The sequence below is a fragment of the Uloborus diversus genome, chromosome 1, assembly GCF_026930045.1.
Source record: "Uloborus diversus isolate 005 chromosome 1, Udiv.v.3.1, whole genome shotgun sequence".
Lineage (NCBI taxonomy): Eukaryota > Metazoa > Arthropoda > Arachnida > Araneae > Uloboridae > Uloborus > Uloborus diversus.
Window position 1 is genome coordinate 125,005,246 of NC_072731.1, and position 24,822 is coordinate 125,030,067.

General features: G+C 36.9%; 1 protein-coding gene across 1 annotated transcript; it reads left to right on the forward strand.

Moving 5' to 3' along the window:
- Positions 1-2,666: 2,666 nt before the first annotated feature.
- Positions 2,667-24,481, forward strand: LOC129221063 (multiple coagulation factor deficiency protein 2 homolog). The gene is made up of 4 exons (XM_054855504.1): positions 2,667-2,843; positions 5,952-6,038; positions 14,487-14,605; positions 24,329-24,481. Exons 1-4 carry the CDS (start codon positions 2,713-2,715, stop codon positions 24,406-24,408), a joined length of 417 nt encoding a protein of 138 aa, XP_054711479.1. The 5' UTR covers positions 2,667-2,712; the 3' UTR covers positions 24,409-24,481.
- The last annotated feature ends 341 nt before the right edge of the window (positions 24,482-24,822 follow it).

Sequence of the window (24,822 nt, forward strand, 5' to 3'; positions counted from 1 at the left end):
TCACAGGCGGACTATCCTTTTGAATTTAGAAGAGTGCAGTCCTGTTAAAGTTTGCTTTGCAATAACCACTAATAAGTCACAAGGACAGACATTAAAAGTAGCAGGGACCAATTTAAGAGAAGACTTTTTTTTACACGGCCAATGTTATGTAGCTTGCTCCAAAGTCAGTTCATCAAGCAGCTTAATAATTTTAGCACCAGAAAAAAAAACTAAAAATGTTGTATACAAAGAAGTTCTTGCTTAAACATAGGTATATCAGTAAAATGTGGATGGCCTGTGTTTGCAAAGATAATCAATACTTTAAAAGGATCGTTAATAACAGTTAAAGATCGGTTAAGGATAAAGGCATATATGTAAGGAGTCCAGGGGCCCCGGGATCCTCCCCAAATTAGAAAAAGTTATAGGTAATAAGTAATTATTATAGGGGATTTTCGAAACTAGAAGCACCAAGCACTGTTAACCCCTGCTAATTTCATTACCCGAGCAATGCCGGGTACGGGAATGCTAGTTGTGAATAAGAGTATAACAAAACGCTGTAGTTCACAATCACAGAGTAAGATTGCTCGAGAGTAATTCTTAAGGATTTTATCCACGAGTAACTCGCGTTGAAGCAGGAAATCCCCCGAAACTATAAGATTTAGAAATAGTTTGTTTATACTTGAATTTTATAGTACTAATACCAATACCTCTGTAAACTGGGAGTTATTTTCGACCGAAAAGTAAACAATTACTACGAGTAACTCGCGATTGGGTTAAAAGCGTTAAAGGGAGACAAATTGGCTACTTTTTTCCTCCCGATGATTAGACATATCAGAAAACAAAGTTAGGGGAAAAATACATTTTCCGCTTTGAACATGAAAGCAACGATATTATTCTCTATATTCTTTGGTGAAAGTCTGTTAAAGTAGAGACTCGATTAGGAAGAAGTTTAAAGAACTTACGATGCTGGTTCCAGGCAAAACAGTGGAAGCCGAAGACAACCCCCTGGTGGCACCACTTTTCGAGAGCCCGGACACTGGACTCAGAGCACCCAGTTCATCATCCGCTTCATTCTGTTCGAGATCAGTGGAAGTTTGGGACATATCTTTTCTGCAACGTGAAAAATGAAAACTCAAGTTTATTGTGGAATCACCACAGAATGAAACTGATGGTCACACTGTCCGGTGGAAATGGTACTTACTGAGCTTGTCCGTTCTTTGCAAGGGAGGGATTTCTTTCAATTTTTCGGCGACCTCTTTTTGCTGTGGAACAGCCGGTGCCCATCGGGTCCTCAGTTTTCTAATATAAAAACGGACATTTAGCTTTAAATGCCAGGATTCAGTTTAATTTATACATTCGAACAGAATTTAAGTACAGTAAGTACATGAAGTTCCCCTCCCCCCTCCCTTCGTAAAGTCAATTTGACAGAATGTTATCTAAAGGTTCAGTAAAAGAGCTGTTGTGGGGGATGTCTCTCTCTGTTTCTCTCTCTCTCTCTTATATATATAGAAACTAGGAAACTAGGGGGCTTCACCCGTAGCTCACTGTCGCCCCCTATCCCAACCCCGAAGACTTCTTCGCAGTCTTTTTTGGTTCTTAAAGATTTAAAGCACCTGTTGAGAAGAATTGGATAAAAATGCACGTACCGACTAACACCGATCATGCTCCCCTTCCCATAGAGAATAGAGTTTTAGTAAAGAGCTCATTCAATTTAGAGAAATATTAAAATCTCACTCCAGCTCGAAGACAAAAAGAATGTAATAAAAATAGGTACAAAAAAAAAAAAAAAAAAGAAAGCTTCAAAGAGCATCCCTCTCCTAGGGTCGGAATTAACTTGTACCAAATTTAACAGCTTCGGAGCCTCCTGAACATAGCAAAACAGCTGTTTCAGCACTTGGAAAGTCGTTTTGAAATTCGTGCTCTCTAGAGTAGTATTTTGCTCTTTAACTCTGGGCTTGACTTGCGTTGAGCCTTGGTCTTTCTCTAAATTAGAAACCTTTATATCTGGTGTTCTAATTATTTGAGAAAATAGGAACAAGCTCAGTCTGTAAGAGGATGTGGTAAATTTTTCATCTCTTCAGTAAGCAATTTATGAAATTTTAGCTTAAAACAGTAGTTGGAAAAAAATCGAAAAAAAAAAAAAAAAAAAAAAAGATGAAAAAAAAAAAAAAAAACAGGTGCAAACCCAGGAGTCGCCGCGAGCAGATTTCACCATTTCTTTGACGTTATTTTTTTTTTTAAATTTATTAGGGGGTTCTGCCCCTAGCTCGCTGACGCATGGTTAAAACTAATATATACTCGTATATATATATATATATATATATATATATATATATATTGCTTTCATTATCATTGATTTAAATATTAATTGTTCACAAATTAATATGTGGTTATAATTTAAAAAATACTTGTACATGTACGTCAGGGTTCTATAGTTTTCACAATGACGAAAATTTTAGAAAACGCAATTATTGCCGTTGTCAGTTTTAAAAACCATTTAAGGAGGAGGAAAAATAACGAATTTTCACAAAACCTTTCACATTTGCCCGTCATTAATTCAGATGAATGAATTGTACTGAGGTGACAGAACACAATTACGTTATGATGCTCAAAAGGAAAATGTCTAAACTACATCTGTTGCTTCGGATTTAACAGGTGTACCGTTGGGGAGAGAAGTGCGTGTGTGGTGAGAATCCTGAATAACCTCTCGATAAATTCACATATCGAGTGAACATGCTGTTCATGTGGTATTCGATCTTGATTATAGTTGTAGTCAGTTGTCACGATGGAAGGCATAACCATGAAAGGAGGTCAGAAAGACTGAAAGAGCGGTGGGGAATGGAAGCAGTGGTGAGAGATTTGGAGTAAGTAAACCAACTCCATATTTTGAGGTTTTTTTTTTTTTTTTTGAAAAGAAAAAAAAAATAATAAAATAAAAACCACAAAATGAAAGTAAAATATTTATTTTTACTTAAATGAAAGAAAAAAAAACTTACATTGCATGAATAACATTTTAAGTTAGAGAAATTTCAAATCACTTTTTAAATATCAAATTTTAATTAAAAGTGTTTTTAAAATCGTCCATGATGAATTTTTTTTCACAACTAATCGTATAAAAGGGAAAGGGGTACAAGTGTGTTACTCTGTCAAGGAATATCTTTTATTTTAAGGTACCCTTAACATCCTAAACACATATGATTTTTATTTTATTCTTTAATTTATGTTGTAAAAGGCTTCGGCAAACGTGAAGTACTGGGTCCGCTAATCTTTGTATAATTGCCAGTCAGAAGTTTAAATTGCAATGCGAAGAATTCGGTCGGTTCTGCAATCTCTCTTCATATACATAATATGAAGGGAAATATTTTTCCATCACGTAAAATGTCGACACGTAGCTCCACCCCGACTAATTCTCACAGACGCATCGACCAGGAACTCAATTTGGAAAGCAGAAAATAGATCGACTGTCATTAAAGAGGGACATTAACCACTTCATTAGCCATTTGTTAGAGGAAGTGCATACAAGTGACAGCGGCCTCTCACACTGTTGATCTCGATCCCCATGGCAACGGGGAAGAACCGATAGCCGAGACGATCCAAATGAATATCAATCGCCAAGAAACGAGATATTTTCTCAGGGTTAACAATATCACTTTAGTTAGCAGTGTCTTGCACATTAGCGTTTCTTAACTTGCATGTCAACTACCATGCTTATTCTGCTGGATAAAAAAAAAGACAGTTTTGAATGCCGCTGGCACAATCAGGATGCGATTAAGATATTGGGAGTCCCTAGGCCAAACAGTTTTTCGGGGCCCCTAGTTGTCCAATTTATGCCGTTGGATAAAGCAATTTTAGCAATTTGGGGGCCTCTGGTAAGGCCTGGTTTATCCTTCAGGCTCTGTGTACAACGCCGTTTCGAAGGACAGTGGTGATTAGATATGATCATCATATAAAACTGGATGTAAATAATATATCCTGACCTCATGTTGGAAAAGAAATCAAAACGGGGGAGGGGAGAGATGAAACTCAACAAGTGCGTAATGTTTACGCAGACGAACGAACGATTATAAATTTGACCAAAAACAAACTTACTATTGCACTATTGGCAACACATAGCAACAAAAAACTTCCACTTTCAATATATTCCTAACAAGTCGAAATTCAGTGGGGCATGGAATTACTTAAGTTACCACTTACCAACGGTGTCTATACGCATAGGCTTATGCAAGCCAGCAAAGTAGGTTTCTCATAACGCTATGAACGGCAAAATTTTAAAAAGAAATGCATCATAAAAGAGGCCCAAAGAAGTTTTCTGCAAGTGAGTTCATCATTTGCCTTCTGCAGTAGTTTCTTCCATTGGAGTAGAAACTAACTAGTAGTTAGGTGATATTCTGGAACGGATGATGTTACCTTCTGAACTTGTCCAAGTAATCGTTATTCGAATTAGATCTATAGGTAGCCCGCAAAATGATGTTTTACCGATGCAGATATTGTTGAGAGTCGAGCAGAGTGTATTTTTGAGCAATATCTTCTTGATAAACGGGTACCTGTACGACTTCATAGCATAAGCAGTAGCAAGCTTCGTCGCGAAATGTCTTATACGTACATGCGAGCCAACAGAGACAGCAGCTCGACTAAAGGTGAGCGACTATTTCAGCAATGTGCTGCTCAATTACAAGAACTTGATTGGACGCAGCCTTCAAACATGTAGTGTTAGTTATTAGGACCGGAGGGATGGGATTTATCGCTGAACACCGCGTGGTTTCAATCAGACTCTACAGCTCTAGAATCTTACTTAAATCTGTTCGACACCAATCAAGACGACACTGCTCTTTGATCTTAACAAAAAGGCCGAAATAATCCATTCAACTAAATCGAGGAATAATTGGCAGCATATACTTCATGGACACCGAGATCTGAACACAGATTCGGCAAGTCGCGTACGGATGGCATGCCTTGATGCCATTGGTTCCATGCCGATTGGCTAATGACATCGAAAAGAGGACATCAACACGCCACCCTGTTGATGTAGGTTGACTGCTCTCGTGACTACACAATCGCCTTGTATATTAGTGACTCAGGGAACCACTGTGGCTGCTGCCAGTCAGGGCTTAGCAGTCAATGAACAGTAACAACTGAGCAACCACTTCGACCACCACATAAGAAACAAAAGAATTGTGGAAAAAATTAACCTATATTTTGCTTCTTGGGATAGCCGTTTTACCAGTGAAGCAGAAAGAACGTTTTATGTGTTTAATGCAAACAAATGGCAGAAATGAGGCACCCGGAAACAATGACGCGTGAGTGGCGAAACCAAAAATTTTGAGTTAACTATTTCAAATTATTTCGACAAACATCAACCTGTTCTACGGGAAATAGATGCAAGTGCTAACCGTGACAAATGTTACTCTCCATGTTGATTTCGAACACTTATCATGAAAGCCACACATGATTTGATGTTTGAATCAAAAATTTTCATTTGTCACATGAATGACTTCACACTTCTTTTCAACAAATTTATCCTTCTACCCCCCTTTGTCATTGTCACTCTTCACTGTTCTCCCCTCCTCTTCCCTTGTAAAAAGTCAAGCGGTTTTTCAAAGGTATATTGCACAAAACCACGTCTAATGTTACACTTCTTGCTACCTCCTTTCCCTTTGTCACAACTCCACACATCCACCTCAAAAAGTGACATCTTTTGTGGACGACCCCTTACGCTCCATTTCTTGTCTTGTCAAATCAGGATCGCTATAAAAAAAACTGCTTCTTAGGCTGATATTGTATTTTTCTTATTCTACTATACAATTTAATCTGGCGAACACCATGTACAATTTTTAAATTCATTTTATAAAAAAAAAAAGGCATAAAATCTTTCCAGCAAAATGAAAATTTTCAGGAGGATTTCGGTCTGAAGTAAATAAACAGTGATCTCGTTCTCTAGGAATTGTGAGATGACTGACATGTTTGTCTTGCAGGCACATCAAGGAAGATATTGAAGACATGGTCGAACTCTCAGAAATGGGTGAACTTTCCAAAAACGAGATGATCTTCTACCTCATAAGGTAAAAAAAAATAGTTTACCAAAACTGAAATGTTCAATAGGTATACAATACAGTAAAAATTTCGCTCCGGGTAGGGATTGAATAAAAGAGCGAGTTATAAAATTTCAGTTTGTTGCCATTAGATGTGTTTGCGTATTACTGTTTGTGTCCCACATGTTACTTATTATTCAGTTTGTCAAAATTCACGATCAAGGGAAAAGTGATTTAGCATTTTATACTTGCCCCCAAGATCACAGATCACCGGATCTAACATCATGTGATTTTTTCCTGTTGGGATATGTAAAGGACATTTTATATCTTTACCTGTTAATCTTGGCGAATTGAAAAATTGAACCACTGCAGCAATTTATTCTGTGACTGTTTTTATGATATAATGCGTAAGGCAGGAGAACACGTGTGATATAGAGTTTGAGTACATGTCTGGAGGAGGACCCATAGAATACGTTTAGAATGATTTAAGAATGTAAACATTTTTTCGCTTTAGTACCATTTGTACTCTAAGTAGTGTAGGGAAATGTGGGGAAAGCGAAATGGTTAAGATAACTTACTTTCTTCAAAACAAACGAACAAGAAATTTGTTTGAAAATTACGGAACTTTTTTCTTTTTGAGTGTGGCAAAGAGAAAAATAAAATATTCTTCTAAATGAAATATTTTCTATTCAATTATTAAAGATATTTTTGATCAAATAAATGAGTACATGAAAGAATGAATGAATAAATAAATGAAAAGGAGAAAAGAGAAACAATAAACAAATGCAATGCAATAAATAGGTTAAGAAATGAGAAAAAATAAATGAGTGAATAAAATAATGATGGAATAAAAAAATAGGTGAATGAATGAGTAAATAAATAAGGAATTTTTAAACGAAGGAACGTTAATGAACTTATTAATAAATTAATACTTAAGTGATTTGATTAAAGACTGAATAAGTAAATGAAATGAATTATTTCACTTTGCCCCGCATGTCATTAACTAACTGAACAAAATATTTAAAATGAAAACAAGCTAACGATTAAATAAATAAATATTGCAACAAATATTTGTGGGTTTCAGTTAATGTTTAAAACGTTAATAATACGAACTTAATCATTTTACAGTTTCAAAAATAGTTTTTGACTTACTATAAAATATTACAATATGAGCATAAATTTTTGAAAATTGCTTGTATTATCATATTCTATGATTTTCATAGGTAATTGTTTCTTAGCTGGAATAGACTCTACATGAGTTACTACGTTATTAAATACCAGTGGTATCCGCACGGCTTTACCCGTAATAGAAAAATTAAAAGGTCTTTTGGTTCGCCTGTATATTTACAAATAATGTATGGTGAATTTTCTCGCCAATTAACTTTTACCCATGTTACGGTTCCACGTTATGGTAATTTCGTATCTCGCCAATTGGCTTGTGCCCATGTTACGGTTCCACGTTATGATAAGTTCGTAATTTACTCGTCCATCTTATGATAGTTTTGTTCTTAAAATTGGAATAGAAAAAGAACCACATCGAATTTTCGAAAAATCGCTTCGAGGTGCACACCCCCATGCTACAAACTAACTTTGTGCCAAATTTCATGAAAATCGGCAGAACGGTCTAGGCGCTATGCGCGTCACAAAGATCCAGACATCCAGATATCCTCCGGACATCCAGACAGAGAGACTTTCAGCTTTATTATTAGTAAAGATTACTAGATAGGTGGCGCTAAAAGCAGATTTAATATTTCACCATTTCACTTTGCCCTACTGTTTCACTTTGCCCCACATTCCCCTACATGTTTTGCACCCCGCCATTTATCTTGAATGTTTGAATCACCCTGCACTTCTCATTAAGGAAAAAACCCCCCACAAAATTTCGTTAATTGATGATCCTTATATCAAAAGTGAAATCGATTGCAGTTTTTTCTTCCGGTTAAAAGACGAAGCAGTTCGACTTTACTGAATCAATTAGTAAATTTCTCAGCTTCGTAGTGTTAAAATTATGATGAAGAAATGTGTTTAGATTGTTATTAATTACTATATTTTTCTTATTTCTTGAAACTAAAAACTAAAACAACATTAAGAATGTCCTTCATTTTCTTTACTTCTTGGAGCTAAAAACTAATTTTTAGTGGAAGTTTATCTGTCTAAATAAACTTTAAATTCTTAATTAGGCGTTGATGTTACAAAATTGTTAGTTTTCAAAATGAATTTTAAGAGAGATTGATTCTTAACGTTGTAAAATCAAAAAGCCTTTCTTCCTCTTTTTCTTTTTTATATGCTGAAGTATTTATTCATTTTTGCCTTTTTATATTTCTGATAACGCTTGTTCAAAGCAAATTCTACTGCTAAATTAGAACATAAGGTTCACATTTTTCCGTAAAATCTGAACTTAAATTTTGAACTGCCTAAAAATTGAAAGCTTTAATAAAAGATAAAAATGAAATTAGATTTTTTTTTTTTTCGAATCGAAATATTCCTTCAAAAGTTATTTGGTGATAAAAACACTGAAAAAAAAAAACGAATATTTTTTCGTCACAGTAGAGTTTTACAAACTCTGGTTCTCGATTACCTGTAATGCGAAAAACGTGTTACGCGCCCATTCCCAATAACCCAGCATTTGCATAAACTCTGTTCACATTACGCAAAGTTTTCGAAATCCTACTGCATCAATTAATTACTTTATTTTTATTCATTTATTTTTGTTTGTGGCGGTAATTTTACGAAAAATTTATTCTTTTTCAAGATTTTTCTTTAAAAAAAAATTATGACACAGAAAGCAAAAAATGAAAGGCTTTACTGACAGGCTATTATTTGCCTTTTGTTGTGAACAAAAATGGGTGAAACTTGCAAAGTGTTAAATGACAAATATAATCATATAAATTATACATCTTTAAACGTACATAAACCACGGTAACATAATGCGTTTTCAAACAAAAGCAATCTTGCTAAAAAAAAATGCGATTCAACATGGTGTTGAGCCGCTACTGTTAATTCTAAGATTTTATTCATGAACTGATGGGAATGATCTACCCTAACCGTTTCATTCAATGGACAACAATTATAGCTTCAACAGTATTCATTGATAGTCGATATTTCTCTCCCGTCCACCCCTCCACTAATGATTCCTAAGTGAGTTAACCGATTCGAACAAAACCTTTTTGTTGAATAGATTTACGCGAGGACACCGCATTCTCGCGTTTCCTGTTTTTTTTTTTTTTTTTTTTTTTCTCTTTTTGTAAAATTCAAATAATAATGATAGTCCTAATTCGATTTATAGCAGTAAAATCTACGAGAGAAGATATCCTTGGTCGCGTATATGATTCTGATAATCAGGTAGGCGGAATGTTGTAGGCGGAATAGCGGCGTGTTACGCGCCCATTCCCAATAACCCAGCATTTGCATAAACTCTGTTCACATTACGCAAAGTTTTCGAAATCCTACTGCATCAATTAATTACTTTATTTTTATTCATTTATTTTTGTTTGTGGCGGTAATTTTACGAAAAATTTATTCTTTTTCAAGATTTTTCTTTAAAAAAAAATTATGACACAGAAAGCAAAAAATGAAAGGCTTTACTGACAGGCTATTATTTGCCTTTTGTTGTGAACAAAAATGGGTGAAACTTGCAAAGTGTTAAATGACAAATATAATCATATAAATTATACATCTTTAAACGTACATAAACCACGGTAACATAATGCGTTTTCAAACAAAAGCAATCTTGCTAAAAAAAAATGCGATTCAACATGGTGTTGAGCCGCTACTGTTAATTCTAAGATTTTATTCATGAACTGATGGGAATGATCTACCCTAACCGTTTCATTCAATGGACAACAATTATAGCTTCAACAGTATTCATTGATAGTCGATATTTCTCTCCCGTCCACCCCTCCACTAATGATTCCTAAGTGAGTTAACCGATTCGAACAAAACCTTTTTGTTGAATAGATTTACGCGAGGACACCGCATTCTCGCGTTTCCTGTTTTTTTTTTTTTTTTTTTTTTTTTCTCTTTTTGTAAAATTCAAATAATAATGATAGTCCTAATTCGATTTATAGCAGTAAAATCTACGAGAGAAGATATCCTTGGTCGCGTATATGATTCTGATAATCAGGTAGGCGGAATGGGGTGGACAAGTTTTGGTAATGCACTAGTCTCAAAAAGTTAAGGTACAACCGTTTTTTTTGCGTTTAATTTGCAAATGAATGAATATAGAAACAAAAAATTTAGAGGATACATGCGTGAAATGGGTTTTTATTGAATGACTCATAGAAATTTGTATGAGTGTATTGCAAAAACGATTTATAACAAAAAAAAAGCAATATTTTCGGAAAAGTCCATTCTTGAAGAAAACAGAACATCACAGTGTCATGTAGTAAATTGTCAGAGAAACAATACAAAAATGAGTTCTAGTAAGCAATGTGTCCCACTCTAACTTGAATGCATTGGCGGCATCGATTTTCCATGCTGCTTATTAAGTTGTCGGACACCGGAATAAGAAGCGAATACCAGACACAGAGTAAGCCTTGTTCCAACTCATGTAACGACCCTGGAGGAGGATTTAAAGCATCAACCCGTTGGCCAAGCTAGTACCGAAGATATTCTATTTAATTCAGGCAAAGAGATCGAGCTGGCTATTCCATTCGTCCCAAACCGTGATCCTCAAGATAATCCTCAACAATCCGAGCTCGGTGAGGTAGTGCATTTTAATCCATCAGAATAAAGTCATTACTAATAGCACCAGCATATGGGCGGACATATGGATCAAGGATCTCATCCCGATATCTCAGACCAATCAGAGTTCCTCCATGGAACACATGCAGGTCAATGTGACCACTGAGCGAGAGATCCTTGCCCAAAACATGATTCCAAAACTTCTATAACTGTGGTCTTTCAACAGTTTTGGATTGATGGTATATACTGTGCTGTTCCCTCCAGATCAGTAGACGCCCTGAATCACTCTCCAATGTAAATCTGAACTCGTCTGTGAACAGCACAGAAGCCCATTGCTGGATTGCTGCTGGGTCCAGGAAACATGTTCTCTTGCCCAGCATAAGCGGATCCTTCGCTGTGGTCCGTTGAGCGGAACACACACAACCGGTCGTCTTGCATAGAGATCTGCATTGTGAAGACGATTTCGCACCACAGTAGCAGACATTTTTTTTTTCCTGATGTTACAAAGTGGTCTGCAATGAGCTGCGGCACAGTAGTGGTTCTACTCTTTCGGGCCGAAAGAACTAGAAAACGGTCCTCTACAGGTGTTGTAGCGCGTGGTCGGCCTGGAACAGGTCTTCCGGACACAGAATCTTCGGATTGGTATCGATCCTTAAGTTACTGAGCAACACTACGAGACACATTGAGACGTCTAGCAGAATCCGCCTGTGACAATAACATTTCTATCCACCTAACTGCCCTGCACCTTAAGCATTGGTTTCCTCAAACACGCCGTTCGTCGGCGTCGCTCCTCGCCGAGGCGAAAACTTAATTCTTCTGCCCATGCGCGCCCCAGCTAATTCGACGTCGTGAATGGCCACGCCGGAATCCACTTTGCTTTGATTTCAGCGTTACGGCGATGAGCGACGTCGAAGATCGGCGATTCGCTTCTAGGAAAACAAGGCTTTAACGAATCGGGTAAACGACGTCTCTGAGACATTTTCTAAACTCAATTGACTATTGTCACCGAAACTGCCAACAACAGTTGAAAATCAACGCAACTTACCAAAAAGTACGAATGCTTACCAAAAGTACGATAACTTGTTTTTTGCATATTTTTTTCTCACTTATAAAAATATGTTGTTGTTTTTTTCTATAAAATAAAAGTGCTCGCAACTTTTTTTTTATAAATGGAATTAAAATTCATTATTATCATTCATGCAAACTAAGCATTTTATTGTTACTGCCATTTTTTTATGGTGAGCTTCGAAAAACATGTTATACCTTAACTTTCTGAGGCCAGTGTTTTAATGTTGAACGCAAAATATATTGACAAACAAATTTTTTGATTAGTGATTTTTAAAATTCGTCCTAGAAGTTATATACAGTTCTACACATCAGTAGCGTAAAAAATTTATTTTGGGAGGGCGCAAGCAAATATTATGAGAAATTTCCAAATTTTAGTTTAAAATTTCAAACCCTTGTTCATAATGAATGTTTTTAAATTTATTTTGAGAGTGGCCAGGACCTCTTTGGCTCCCCTGGAGGGGGGGGGGGACGCCGTTTCGTGAAGTATTTGGTTTCTAGTAAAGTGCCAATGCAATTTAGTGCAAATTGGTTTCAAACAACTTTCTAAAAAAATGACTACTTTTTATGTTTAAACTAGAAAAAGCAACATGAACTGATTTTTTTTTTTGGCCTAGAAAAAATCTATTAAAAATGACACCGACCCTAATAAAAAGGTGCGCCTTCTCCTCACCCCCTCTCCAAATATTTTTTCCAACTACAGCACTCACCTCAGTGGCGTAGCTAGGGTGAGTTGAAGGGGGCGTTCCCCCCGGGCGGCATATTTTTAGGCGCGACGCTTCAGCAACTTTGATGTGGAAAAAGAATCTAAGTAAGGGAATCATACTTTAAATCTTTTTACTGGAGGCAAAGAAAAAAAAACCCTTCGAAATATAAGGTTTTGCTGTGACTACAATTGCTCTTCTCGGTGTTCAAAGTTGAAATATTTCCGTAGTGAGCCCCTGAGTCTTCCCCATTCCTTTAACCAGTCCATTCAAGGGGGTGGCAGTTGAAAATTGTAAAAGCCATCCCTCCCCAGACCCGTCATGTAGGGGGATCAGTGAGTCAATTGCCCCCCCCCCCCCTCCCTTTGAATCATTATTTTCGTTTTTGCATGGAATTTTGTGTTTTTACGTGTAAGTGAGCGTGGCATTTGTTGTTTTCCGATAAAATTCGCAATGAGCCCCTATTGGAATTCGAAATGACGGATACGGTAATTTCGCATACGTTTTTAATTTCGATACTTGTTGGTGTTTTATTATTATAATCTTGCCTTTTAAATACTAATCCCCCCATCGCCCCTCACGAATTTATCGCCTCTTTGAGGTGCCAAATGCGCCTTTGGGAGAGATTACCCCCAGGGTTAGGAACCAGTTCTAAACCATAGCAACGTCTTACATACTAGTATGGTGTAGTTTTGAAAGAAAAAGGCGAAAAGACACATATACAAATCTAAAAATTATAAATGTTAAAAAAAAAGGGAAAGCGGGTGAGCTTGGGTTAAAATTAAAAAGTGAGTAACGCTTTCCATCCTTTTACAACACTGTCTAAAACTAATTTAAAGCAAATTTATGGAATTTACTTGATTAAAGTAGTAGCGATTGCTATTAATTTCTTCAATTCTATATTATTGGTATCAGAAAATGACGGTCACGCAGGGGGCGGTCAGGCGGTCGCCTCCACCGCCCCCCCCCTAGTAAATCCCCCACTGCCTTTAACGTCCACTAAAACAGACTTTGTATTTTTAAAACGTAAATTTCGCAAAATATTCGAGAAAAGACCCTGTATTTCTAACCGTCACCAAAAGCTAAAACTGACTTTTGATGATTCGTGATAGAACTTCATCCCCTAAACATTACTCTTAACTGCGATTTTTGATGTAAATTTCGAATATTTCTCCGGGCCTAACATCCCCCCCCCTTTTTTGTAGGAAGAATACGGATTAAATTGGTTTCTTTTTTCTTCCTTAAATGAAATTTTCAATTTGTTCAATACTTTTCCACGGTTTAATGTGTTAGATATGTCTCAATGAAAGGGTGGCAAATAAAGGAACTGCCATGGGCGGCAGAAACTGTACCTACGCCACTGACTCACCCAGGGGAAAAAGAAAAGAAAGTGCTATTTAGACGTCATCGACAACCAGAGATGTTCCCATCAATTTTTCTGAGGGTGTATTCGCAGTAATCCATTATGTACAATATGTGTATGTGATCATATACATAATATGTCTAGAAAATGTTTGAGAGTATACAGCGTGTATATCGACAACTAGGGCATATGCTAGTGTTGAAAAGCCGAACTATGCCGGAAAAGCATGAAATGAACCGCCAGCTCAGTCATTCCAGCTGAGGACTGTAGTTTTGCGCTTATTAGCACTCATCAGCCCGGCATAGGAAGTGACTGAGCTGGAGGTAGAAATCCTCTTAAGGAAGCCATCAAAGTGCCAAACAAGCTGGTAGGGGCAGATGAGTGCTAATAAGCACGAAACTGCAGTCCTCGCCTGGAATGACTGAGCTAGCGGTGAATTTCATGTATTTCTGCTCTTCCCCTGGGCTATAGGGCGGTAACTTACTGAAATGCTGGAAAAGGTTATTAAATTCTCGACTACTCTTCGAGGAACAAATCGGAAGTGTAAGTCAGTGGTGGGAAATGACGAAAGTAAAGTTTGTGCAAAGTTATTTCCTTGAAACAGGCGGTGTTTAGGTGACAAAAAATATAAAGATTGACTTCGATAACTTTCTTTATTGCCAGGATGCACGATTTCGACGACAACGGAGGTTTGGACGGAATCGAACTTCGAGCAGCTCTCTCACACACTTGGGAACACATGGAAGCGACGGATCCAAGGGACAAGCCATTCGCTATAGAAAGTAAGAAATGCTGATTTTCCCCAGCCCTCTCTCGCTTTTTTATTCTAATATCTTGAATTAGTCCCTCTGTAAAAACCATTGAGAAGGGATACAAGCAACGAGAAAATTAACACCCTGGGTGAGATTAAAATAACTGTCAAATTAACCGCGAGACACTAAAAATTGCAGTGGTGCAGTGTGCGCTGCGGACCTCCCCCCCCCCCCCGATAGGCACCCTTGGTGATAGAGCAGTGCCTAATGCAAGGATCCTGGCTCCCCACCAGAAGCATGCACGGGGGGGGGGGGGAGCACCCGTTGGCCCGGGTCCGAGCCAGAAGGGGGCCCATTGATTTGAAAACTAGGCGTGAAATATAGGGGTAAACAATATGGAGGGGGGTCGGAAAAGTCATTTTTGCGGGCCCCAAAATTTCTGTGCCCGCCCCTGCTCCCCACTAGATCTGACACTGCTGTAATATGTTCATCAAACGACTCACTTCAGCAAAATTTTCAGACTGGTAATGGTTTTCATGTTGCTTTATTTAACCCTTTTAAACTCGGGTGAGATGGAGTGACCAGCGAGAACTCGAAGAGTGAGAACTTTTCTTGCACAACCAATTTTCCTCAAAAAATGTTCAAAATGATTTTTATTCGAAAACATTTCATTTACTATTTATTCTAAGCACCACGTGTTGTGCAAAATAAAAATGTTTGATGAAGCAAAATAAAACAAAATGTTTTTTTTTTCTTCTTCTTCTTCTTGGTATGAGCATTTTGCGTACGGCCCTGAGTTCTGGAGGGGTTAAGTACAAACTCTTTTCATTATGAACATCATTGATAGTATTTAGCCACAGAAAGAGGAGAGTAGCTTTATTGTTGTTTAAACGAAGCTTGAGACGTGAAAGGCGCAACCAAAATTTTCTCCAATGTGTAAAGCGGGTTTTTCCCAAAATATTCCTTACTTGTGTAATGTGGCTTAAAAACCAAGGGCCGTATAAATTCCCCCTCCTTCGCCCTTCCGTTGTAATGGCGACATCAACACTTCCCTCTGACACATCAAGTGACGTGTTCTTTCATCAAAAGCCGAAATCAATATCTGCCGTCATTTGAGGAGTTAACTTTCAAAACGGATTATATCCCGTTTTATATATTTTTGGCACAAACACTAACTGTTAGAATTTCGAATTTTTCACAAAATTTGGGAGAATAACAAGTGATTATTAGCATAAGTCTAGAAATTTTTCCACAATTTTATCAGACCTTAATTGCTAATTTCATTTAGGATACATTTCTTTTTGGTATAAAACAGTGGATATCATCCCTTTTGCAAAAAAAAAAAAAAACACGCATTTTCTTAAGATATAAATATACTTTATTCCTTCTTACTTACTTTATTCTTTTCATTGAACTTTAAAAAAAAAGCACCTTGGATCCAGTTAAGTATGAACAATGAGCGGATTAAGAAAACAACGTTGTAGGTATTAATGGATCGCAATCTTTATCTCAATTAATCACAATTTTTCAACTAATCATTAATTAATCGCAATTTAATATCAATATCAATTATTTAATATTAATTTAGTAATCACAATTTGAGGTCGTTCTTGCCTAACTGATAAAAAACTTGCGCAAGGTGCCTGCTATCTCAATATGGACGGATATCATGCCTGATTGGAAATGCTCAGCCAGTGCCTCGCTCCGCTATTTTGCTTGTGAACTGCTTTTGAATTAGAAGTGGCAAGTTCAAACTTCGATATATTCCTTTTTGATATGAAAGTGAATGAGTGGGTACCGGCAAATAAGGGATAGACTCCACTTGACTGTAAAAGACCTGGCGAGAAATAAGGGGATGGATGTACACCGTTTAGGTGGTAAAACCAACGTTTACGCATTTTTTAACAGGATATATAAATTACTTCTTGAAGAAAGAAACTCATGGATCGATTGGGCTTATACTAGAGATTCTGAACACGGGGGAAAAAAATGTTTTCCCATAAGGGGATATAATTCGTTTGGAAAGTAAACTCCTCATTTATGTTTGTTTAACACCAGTCATAGGCCAAAGGCAAAGAAAAGGGGGGGGGGGGAGTCAGAGACGATGCCAATTTCTATTCTAATGTTTATGAAATAGCATGAAAAAAATGTAAAACACACACTTAGTCAATTCTTCATTCATTCATAAAACATATGAATTGATCAATACTACCATACACTGCTCGACATTGAAGATGCAACACCAAGAAGGAGTGTTCAGAAGTTAATGCAAATTTTGGAGTAGACGTACATCACTGAGTTATGTAAATGATGTGAAATGCGCAGCTCTCCGACGCACGTGGAGTAAGATATAAGGGAAGGAACTTGCAGAATGGGCAATATTCGTGTCGTTATCTCTGACTGGAGAATTATCGAAGAAATTTCGTTTTTGCCTTGGAGGATACGATACGGTAACACGGAAGAATGCCAGACCGCCGTCAACGGAGGCACTTCAAGCAGATAGACGATTTTACGAGGGGTATGGTGATCGGACTAAGAAGGTGAGGTAGGTCAGGCACGTAGCCAGAACTTTGTTAAGGGGGGGGGTCCAAGGTTGCACGAACTTCAAAAGAGGAGGCATACTAAAGCAGACTTAGTAGCTCATATTTACGTTATAAAATAAATCCAGTTAAAACTAATTATGAGAATATGATAATTAACTAAAATTAATTAAATAATTGAAATTGATAGAGCAATTAGTTGGAATTAATTAAAAAAAATTCATATTAAGTAGCAAAGAAATTATTGTCAGTTTATAAAATTAACATTAAACTCAAAATTATGCCATACTAAGTTTCCAAACATGGATAAAAAAAATCCATCACATAAGCTTCCTCTGTTCTGATACTTTGAAAATGAGTGATATAATTCCTACTAGTAAAAAGTTCACAATAAAAGAAAATCAGAAAATGAACACTGTTCTAGGGATTACTTGGAAAATGCAGGTGATAATTTAATGAAATATAAAAGCTTTGTTTGATATTTCAACAAAATATGTACAAGTCATTTTATTTGAAAAAATAAAGAAATCTATATCGAGTCGAATGTATAACTGTATGAATGCTATATTACGTAATTCCGCCACTCTGTTCGATTTGAACAAGATTTCTAGCAAAATTCAACCACCCTCTCGACGAAAATATTAGCAAGGTTTCATTTAAAAAACTGGAACTAGTTCTTTATTTATTTACGTTTATAACATTCTCTTGATAATACGAAATTGAATGAAATTTCTAATTTTCCTATTATTATTTCTAACCAGCATTTAAAAGCTTGAACAAACTATTAACTCTTTGAGGGACGGAGACTTCCTTTGCTGCAATCATTTGAGAGAAAAAAAAGCGTAGTGACGTTTTTTTTTTTTTATCGTTATTATTATTTTATTTTATTTTATTTATTTATTTATTTATTTATTTTTTTTTTTTTTTGCAACGAATTGGTAAAATAAGCTATCTTAGGATCAGTTATGGTAATTTTTTTTCTTTCTAATGGGGCTTCGTTAGAGGCTTTAGCCTTTTCGGACATAGTGCGAACCACCAATATGGCATCTAGTCTTTCATATGCTGCCATTAAGGCGCGGATGTGACTGGCACAGGAAATTTTGACGCCGAGTTTCCACCAGATGGAGACACTTGAGCTCTTTGCGATGCGAAACTGCACTAGGGGTTTAATTTTTTTCAAACCAAACGAATACTTGAGAGATCTTTTACCTGACGGTTAATGGAATGTATAATGAATGAAATTAAGCATCTATGTATTTTTATTTTAACAACATTTTGGAAAAAATGTAAATGATTGCTTTTTATAAATGTTTTTTTTATAAGGTCATGACTGATTTGTGTGTGAACATTATTGGCAATTTTCGTCTGATGTTTTCAATTTGATGCTTCATTTAAAAGATCAAGAGGAGGCATTGCACCCACCTATCTCACCACCAAACACGAGTTCTGTTTATTTTGCTAATACAAAACAACTTCTATACAAACCAGTCTTTTTCAAATTAAAAAAAAAATTGTAAACAACTACAGGGAAAATGGCAATATGCTCTGTTACGAATTATCGTGACACTATTTGATTATAACCTGGTTACTTTACTGTCTTTATTAGCAGTAAGCAAGTGTTATACTCGAAAATTTCACAATTTGGAGTCAAGCGTCAAATTTTGATCATTAAGGTAGTCTTCGTCCCGTTTGCGATAATACAGCAGCATCAAATTAGATACATTTTCAACAATATGTATGCATAAAGCTAGACAATTTTTGGAAACAAAACTTATAGGTTTCTCATAGCCTCAGTTTGCAAATTTTTTGCTCCTCAGTCATCTGATATTCCAAAGTCTACAGACAATCTTTTGTAAAAACTCTTGGAATAATTGTGCTTAAAAATCCAGTAATAATTTAAATCAATCTTCTAAAATTAATATAACAATAATAACACTTCTGATTCTTTCATTTTCAAATTGGTATAGCTTCCATTATAGGAGCAATTTTGTAATCATCCTGTATTCGCGAAAGCATATCATATTTTATGACGTAGGTATTGACTTTTTTTTCGTTCTTTTATGTGATGTTAGTAAAATATATTCTAGTGCAAGAAATAGCAAGTAATTTTAACTTGAAGAAATTAAAAGTTAAAAAAAAATAATAATAATATAGAAGTGAAAAACACAATAAAATTTACCTCGCATTCACCTTTTTTTTAATTATTTGCTTGTAACGCAGTAAATAGCAGAGGTTTTCACCTGATAATTTATAGTTAAATGCATATGTCCGTTTTTACGTTTAATGCTACCTTCGCAATTTACTAATGATGGATGCATAGATGCTTACTAAATAATTCCTCAGTACAAAGGCGGTAAATAACAATCAGAAAATTTATTCCTATGAAGCAAATATAAATATTGCTTTACTTGAAAAACGGAACAACATCGAAGAAAGATTTTGTTCTTCAGTTAAAAGTAACTAACGGCTCTTTTCTTGGAACCATAGACTCACAATTCAGTAAGACTTAAGTACGAATTTCAAATAATTACTTTTAAATTACATGTGTCATGTGTTAATATGGTCGAACTTGCAATTTCATAAACTGATCAGAGTAAAATATTCGATTAATTTTCAATTTCATTCTTCGCTGTATAAAATTTTGATACAGCGAAAAATAATTTCGTTGCGTCAACTTCAAATTTTATTTATTCACTTACTTTACTTTCAAACACACATTCTTTTTGGGCATTTAATATGTTTCATGGTCATGTTTAAATATTGGGTGGAAAAACATCCGTACAAATCTAGTTTGTTTCTCAGAAAGGAGAGAATTTACTCAATGTTATCTTGAGCTAAAAATAAGACACAAATGTTCAAAAAAAAAAAAAAAAAAGCGAACTTTTATTCAGGATTACAGTTCAAAAGTTGTAAGCTTTTGGGGACATAAGTAATCTATTATTGTTAAAAATAAACTAAAAGTTTAAATAAGATTATTAATCAAAATATAAAATGAATCTGAAATGAATCATCCCAAAAATATAAACAGCAAAAATAAATTAATTAATAATTAATGTTCGTTTTTTCTCATCCTCAAACACACGAAATGTGCAGAATTTCTTTTTCGTTTTTGTCTGAACTTAATTTTTAAATGGGAAAACACATTAGCAGACAAAATTGCTCGTATTGTTAAGAAACCTTCAAAAGGGAACTACAACTTACCTAGTTTGTGTAAACTTAATTTTCTTTTGATTACGAATTTGTTCTAGATACGTTTCCTATAAGTGTGTAGTAGAAAAATACTGTGTGTTAAAACAGAAAATAATAGGAATTTCAATTACTGATTCACAACAGATGCACCCCACTCTGGCTGTCCTTCGTGCAGCATGTGTCTAGGAAATCAAGTCCAAGCGGGAAAAGAGTCAAAACAAAAAAGAAAGAAAGGAAAAAAGAAAACCACGCCAATGAGACTGGGGGTACGGCGAAAGTGACAATAAATGTTTGTTTTCAATTACTTTGCCGATGGCATTCGGGTGGATCAAGGGAAAGAGGCCGAATTTCAAGGTCACAAGCTGAGTTGAAAGCAGAAGCGAAAATTCGTCATTTTCGGAGGGAGTACGCGACACAGCAGAAGAAAGGCGGGAAGAGGGAATTGCAGTTTCACGAGGTTCTCGTGTTCTGAATTGACTCGGATGCAGGAAAATTGCTGATTAATGGGAATATTTAAGGGGAAAATACCGGTTTTCATAAAAATTTTCTCTTTTGAAAAATTTTTGTTGACGTGAGGTGCAACAACTGACAAAAAGCAGATAGTGGTCTTTCGGGAAGGGGGGGGTCCGGACCCCATGGACCCACCCCTTGGCTACGTCCTTGGGTAGGTCCGTACGTCAAATCGCAGCTGATACCCACGTGGATGCGAGCACGGTGCATCGGCTGTGCCGAAGATGGTTGGAACAACGAAATGTGGTAAGATTGACGGGTGCAAAAGGGCAGACAGAATGACGTCAGAACGCGTGGATTGACGCATCTACCGACAAGCTGTAGGAGACCCACAAGTCACTTGTTCCTCGATTCTGCAGCAGGTGCAAGATACCCTGAATGTTCCCGTGTCAACCAGAACCATTTCCCGTCGTTTGGTCGCACGTGGTCTGCAATCACGGCGTCCGCTAAGAAGACTGCCATTGACCCCACAACATAGACAGCAACGTTTAGTATGGTGCCGGACTAGAGCATGGATGACAGAATGGCGAAATGTCGTGTTTTTAGATGAATCCCGCTTCTGTTTATCCAGCGATAGTCGCCGCATACATGTGTGGCGTCGACGTGGAGACAGATCTAATCCGGCAATAACTGTGGAAATTCCCACCGCACGAAAACGTGGCATAATGGTTTGGGGCGCAATTGCGTACAACTCCATATTACCTCTAGTTCGTATTCAGGGCACTATGACAGCCCAACGATACTTGGATAATGAGCTGCGGCCGGTGGCAATCCTTTACCTTCAAGGGCTACCTAATGCAATTTTTCAGCAGGATAACGGCCGACCACACATTGCTCGTACTGCCAACATGCTCTCCAAGGCACACAGATGCTTCCCTGGCCACCATACTCTCCTGACCTGTCGCCAATCGAACATGTGTGGGATGTGATTGGACGCCGTTTGCAGACTCTGTCCCTGCCTCGTTCAGAAGACGAACTGTGGCAAATGTTTGAAAGGGAATGGAGAACCATCCCTCTGGACACCATCCGCACCCTTATTGACTCTATGCCTAGACGTGTAATCGCTGTCCGCGGTAGTCCTACATCCTACTGAGTCGACTCCGTTCTCGCTCTGTATTCTGCCTATCATTTTGAAATTAAGATCATTTATTATTCCTTACTGTCTGTCTTTTTTCCAAATTTCATCACTTTCTGACCACTCCTTCTTGGTGTTGCATTTTCAATGTCGAGCAGTGTATTTCAATCCATCGATAATTATGCACTTAAAAAAAGTGAAGAGATTAATGTCCTTAACTTTTGAAAGTAAAGAGGCAGCCGCTCCGCCCATTTGCCCCCCGTAGGAGCCGCCTATGACACCAGCCATGTAGTCCTTTATTTTAACATGATTCTGAACAGCTTCTTATTTTCGCATCCCCCCTCTCGCCTTTAATAACTGTGTTTTTACTCATTGTTTATCTCTTTGATAAAAATGAACTTTGGAATAATTCTTCCGCATGCCTTTTCCACATTTGATAGTTTCTTCTATGCTATGTATGAGTGGTGATTTCGCAGTATGCTAATAAAAAAATTTTTTCGCATATCAATGAAATTAAGTAATGATTACGAAATGGAGGTAATTACAGTTAAAAATCTGTGTCTACTTTATTTAAGCTCTCACCTTTAACTGTTATTAAATATGTTAATGCGTTTACCTATTTTTAAAAAAGCTGCTTCAAAGTCGGCAGTGCTTATGACAAATACGGCGGCTTACTTGTAGGGTAAAAAGTTTCTTAGAATTTGTTCGGAATTAAAATAAATTGAAAAAAAAATAGTTTAGTTTAATTTAACTCCAGTTAAAATACACTGGCCTACAAAAGTTAAGGTACAACATGTTTTTCGAAGCTCGCCGCTGAAAAAATGTTAGTAACAATAAAATGCACAGTTTGCATGAATGATAATAACAAACCTTAAAACCATTTATAAAAAAACGCTAGCTGCCACTTTTATTTTATAGAAAAGAACGTATATTCACGAGTGAGAAAAAATATGCAAATATCAAGATTTCGTACTTTTGTGTGTAAGTTGTGTTGAATTTCGACTGTTGTTGGCGTTTTCGGTGACAATAGTCAATGGAGTTTAGAAAATGTCTCAGAGACGTAGTTTATCTGATTCGTTAAGGTGGAGGGCAGTTAGATGGATGGAAATGGGATTGTGTCGCAGGCTAATGCTGATTGACGTCTCAATGTGTCTCGTAGTGTTTGTTGTTCAGCGACTTTAGGATCGATACCAATAGGATCTATTCTGTGTCCAGAAGACTGTTCCAGGTCGACCACGAGCTAAAACATCTGTAGAAGACCGTTTTCTAGTTCTTTCGACCCGAAGGAGAAGAACCACTTCTATGCCGCAGCTCGTTGCAGACCACTTTGTAGCATCAGGAAGAAGAATGTCTGCTACTACGGTGCGAAATCGTCATCACAATGCAGATCTCAATGCAAGACGACCGGTTGTGTGTGTTCCGCTTAACGGACCACAGCGAATGATCCGTTTATGCTGGGCAAGAGAACATGTTTCCTGGACCCAGCAGCAATCCAGCAATGGGCTTCTGTGCTGTTCACAGACGAGTCCAGATTTACATTGGAGAGTGATTCAGGGTGTGTACTGACAGCGCACTAGATGCCATCAAGTCAACACTGTTGAAAGGCACAGTTATAGAGATGGTGGAATCATGGTTTAGGCAGGGATCTCGCTCGGTGGTCACACTGACCTGCATTTGTTCCATGGAGGAACTCTGACTGGGCTGAGATATCGGGATGAGATCCTTGATCTATATATCCACCCATATTCTGGTGCTATTGGCAATGACTTCATTCTGAAATATGGTAATGCACGACCTCACCGAGCTCGGATTATTGAGGAGTATCTTGCGGACCACGGTTTGGAGCTTGATCTCCAGACCTGAATCCGATAGAACATCTTTGGGACTATCTTAGCAGACAGGTTACTGCTTTAAATCCTCCTGCAAGGCCATTACATGAGCTGGAACTAGGCTTACTCTGTATCTAGTCTTCGCTTACTATTCCAGTGTCCGACAATTTAATAAACAGCATGGAAAATCGATGCCGCCAATGCATTTAATTTAGTAGGACACATACCTTTTTAGAACCCATTTTTTGTATTGTTTCTCTGACATTTTACTAAATAACACTGTAATGTTATGTTTTCTTGAAAAAATGGAGTTTTCCCGCAAAGATTGCTTTTTTTTTTTGTTATAAATCGTTTTTGCAAAACACCTATACAAATTTCTATGACGCATTCAATAAAAAACTATTCAATGCATATATCCTCCAAATTTTTTGTTTCTACATTCATTCATTTGTAAGATAGACGTTGTTCCTTAACTTTTTAAGGCCAGTGTAGCTCGGAGATGCATAAGCATTTCTGAAGAATTCTCAAAAATTTCAGCGTATTCAACTCATCTTCTATGCACCAATTTTTCAAGAATCACATTGGAAAATGCATTCTTTTTCTATTTCAGGTTTGATCGATGAAGTACTGACATTCGATGACAGCAAGGATGGCATTGTCGACTATTCAGAATTTCGTAGGCACTACTAGCTTCAACCATTTACTAAGATATACTTTCTTTTAAATAGTATAGAAACACTCCGTTACAAATAAACATGAAGTAAACGAGTGCACGTTGTTTTCTTGGATTCGGAATTAGATAAAAGTTCGGCCTCAATGAAAATTAGCCACAGGGGCGTGCACAGAAATTTTGGGGCCCGTCACAAATGACTTTTATGACCCCCACCACATTGTTTACCCTTAAATCTTCGTTCTATTATACACTGGTGGACAATTGCTAAGAACGGATTATAATGGGCTATGCAGCGGGTAAAAAAGTGAGTGTAATTCGATGCTAAATGAAATGAACTAACGCCCGAACTCTAGAACATTGCAATGACGATAAATTATTGTTCTCTGAAATTCAGAAGACCTTGAAAAGTGTTTAAAGGATGAAACGGTTGT

What these genes read in the sequence shown, in the direction of transcription:
- LOC129221063 (XM_054855504.1), top strand. Translation starts at nt 2,713, where the DNA reads ATGCTGTTCATGTGGTATTCGATCTTGATTATAGTTGTAGTCAGTTGT. An exon ending in GCAGTGGTGAGAGATTTGGA is followed by an intron (nt 2,844 to 5,951) that starts GTAAGTAAACCA and finishes TTTGTCTTGCAG; the next exon opens with GCACATCAAGGAAGATATTG. An exon ending in ATGATCTTCTACCTCATAAG is followed by an intron (nt 6,039 to 14,486) that starts GTAAAAAAAAAT and finishes CTTTATTGCCAG; the next exon opens with GATGCACGATTTCGACGACA.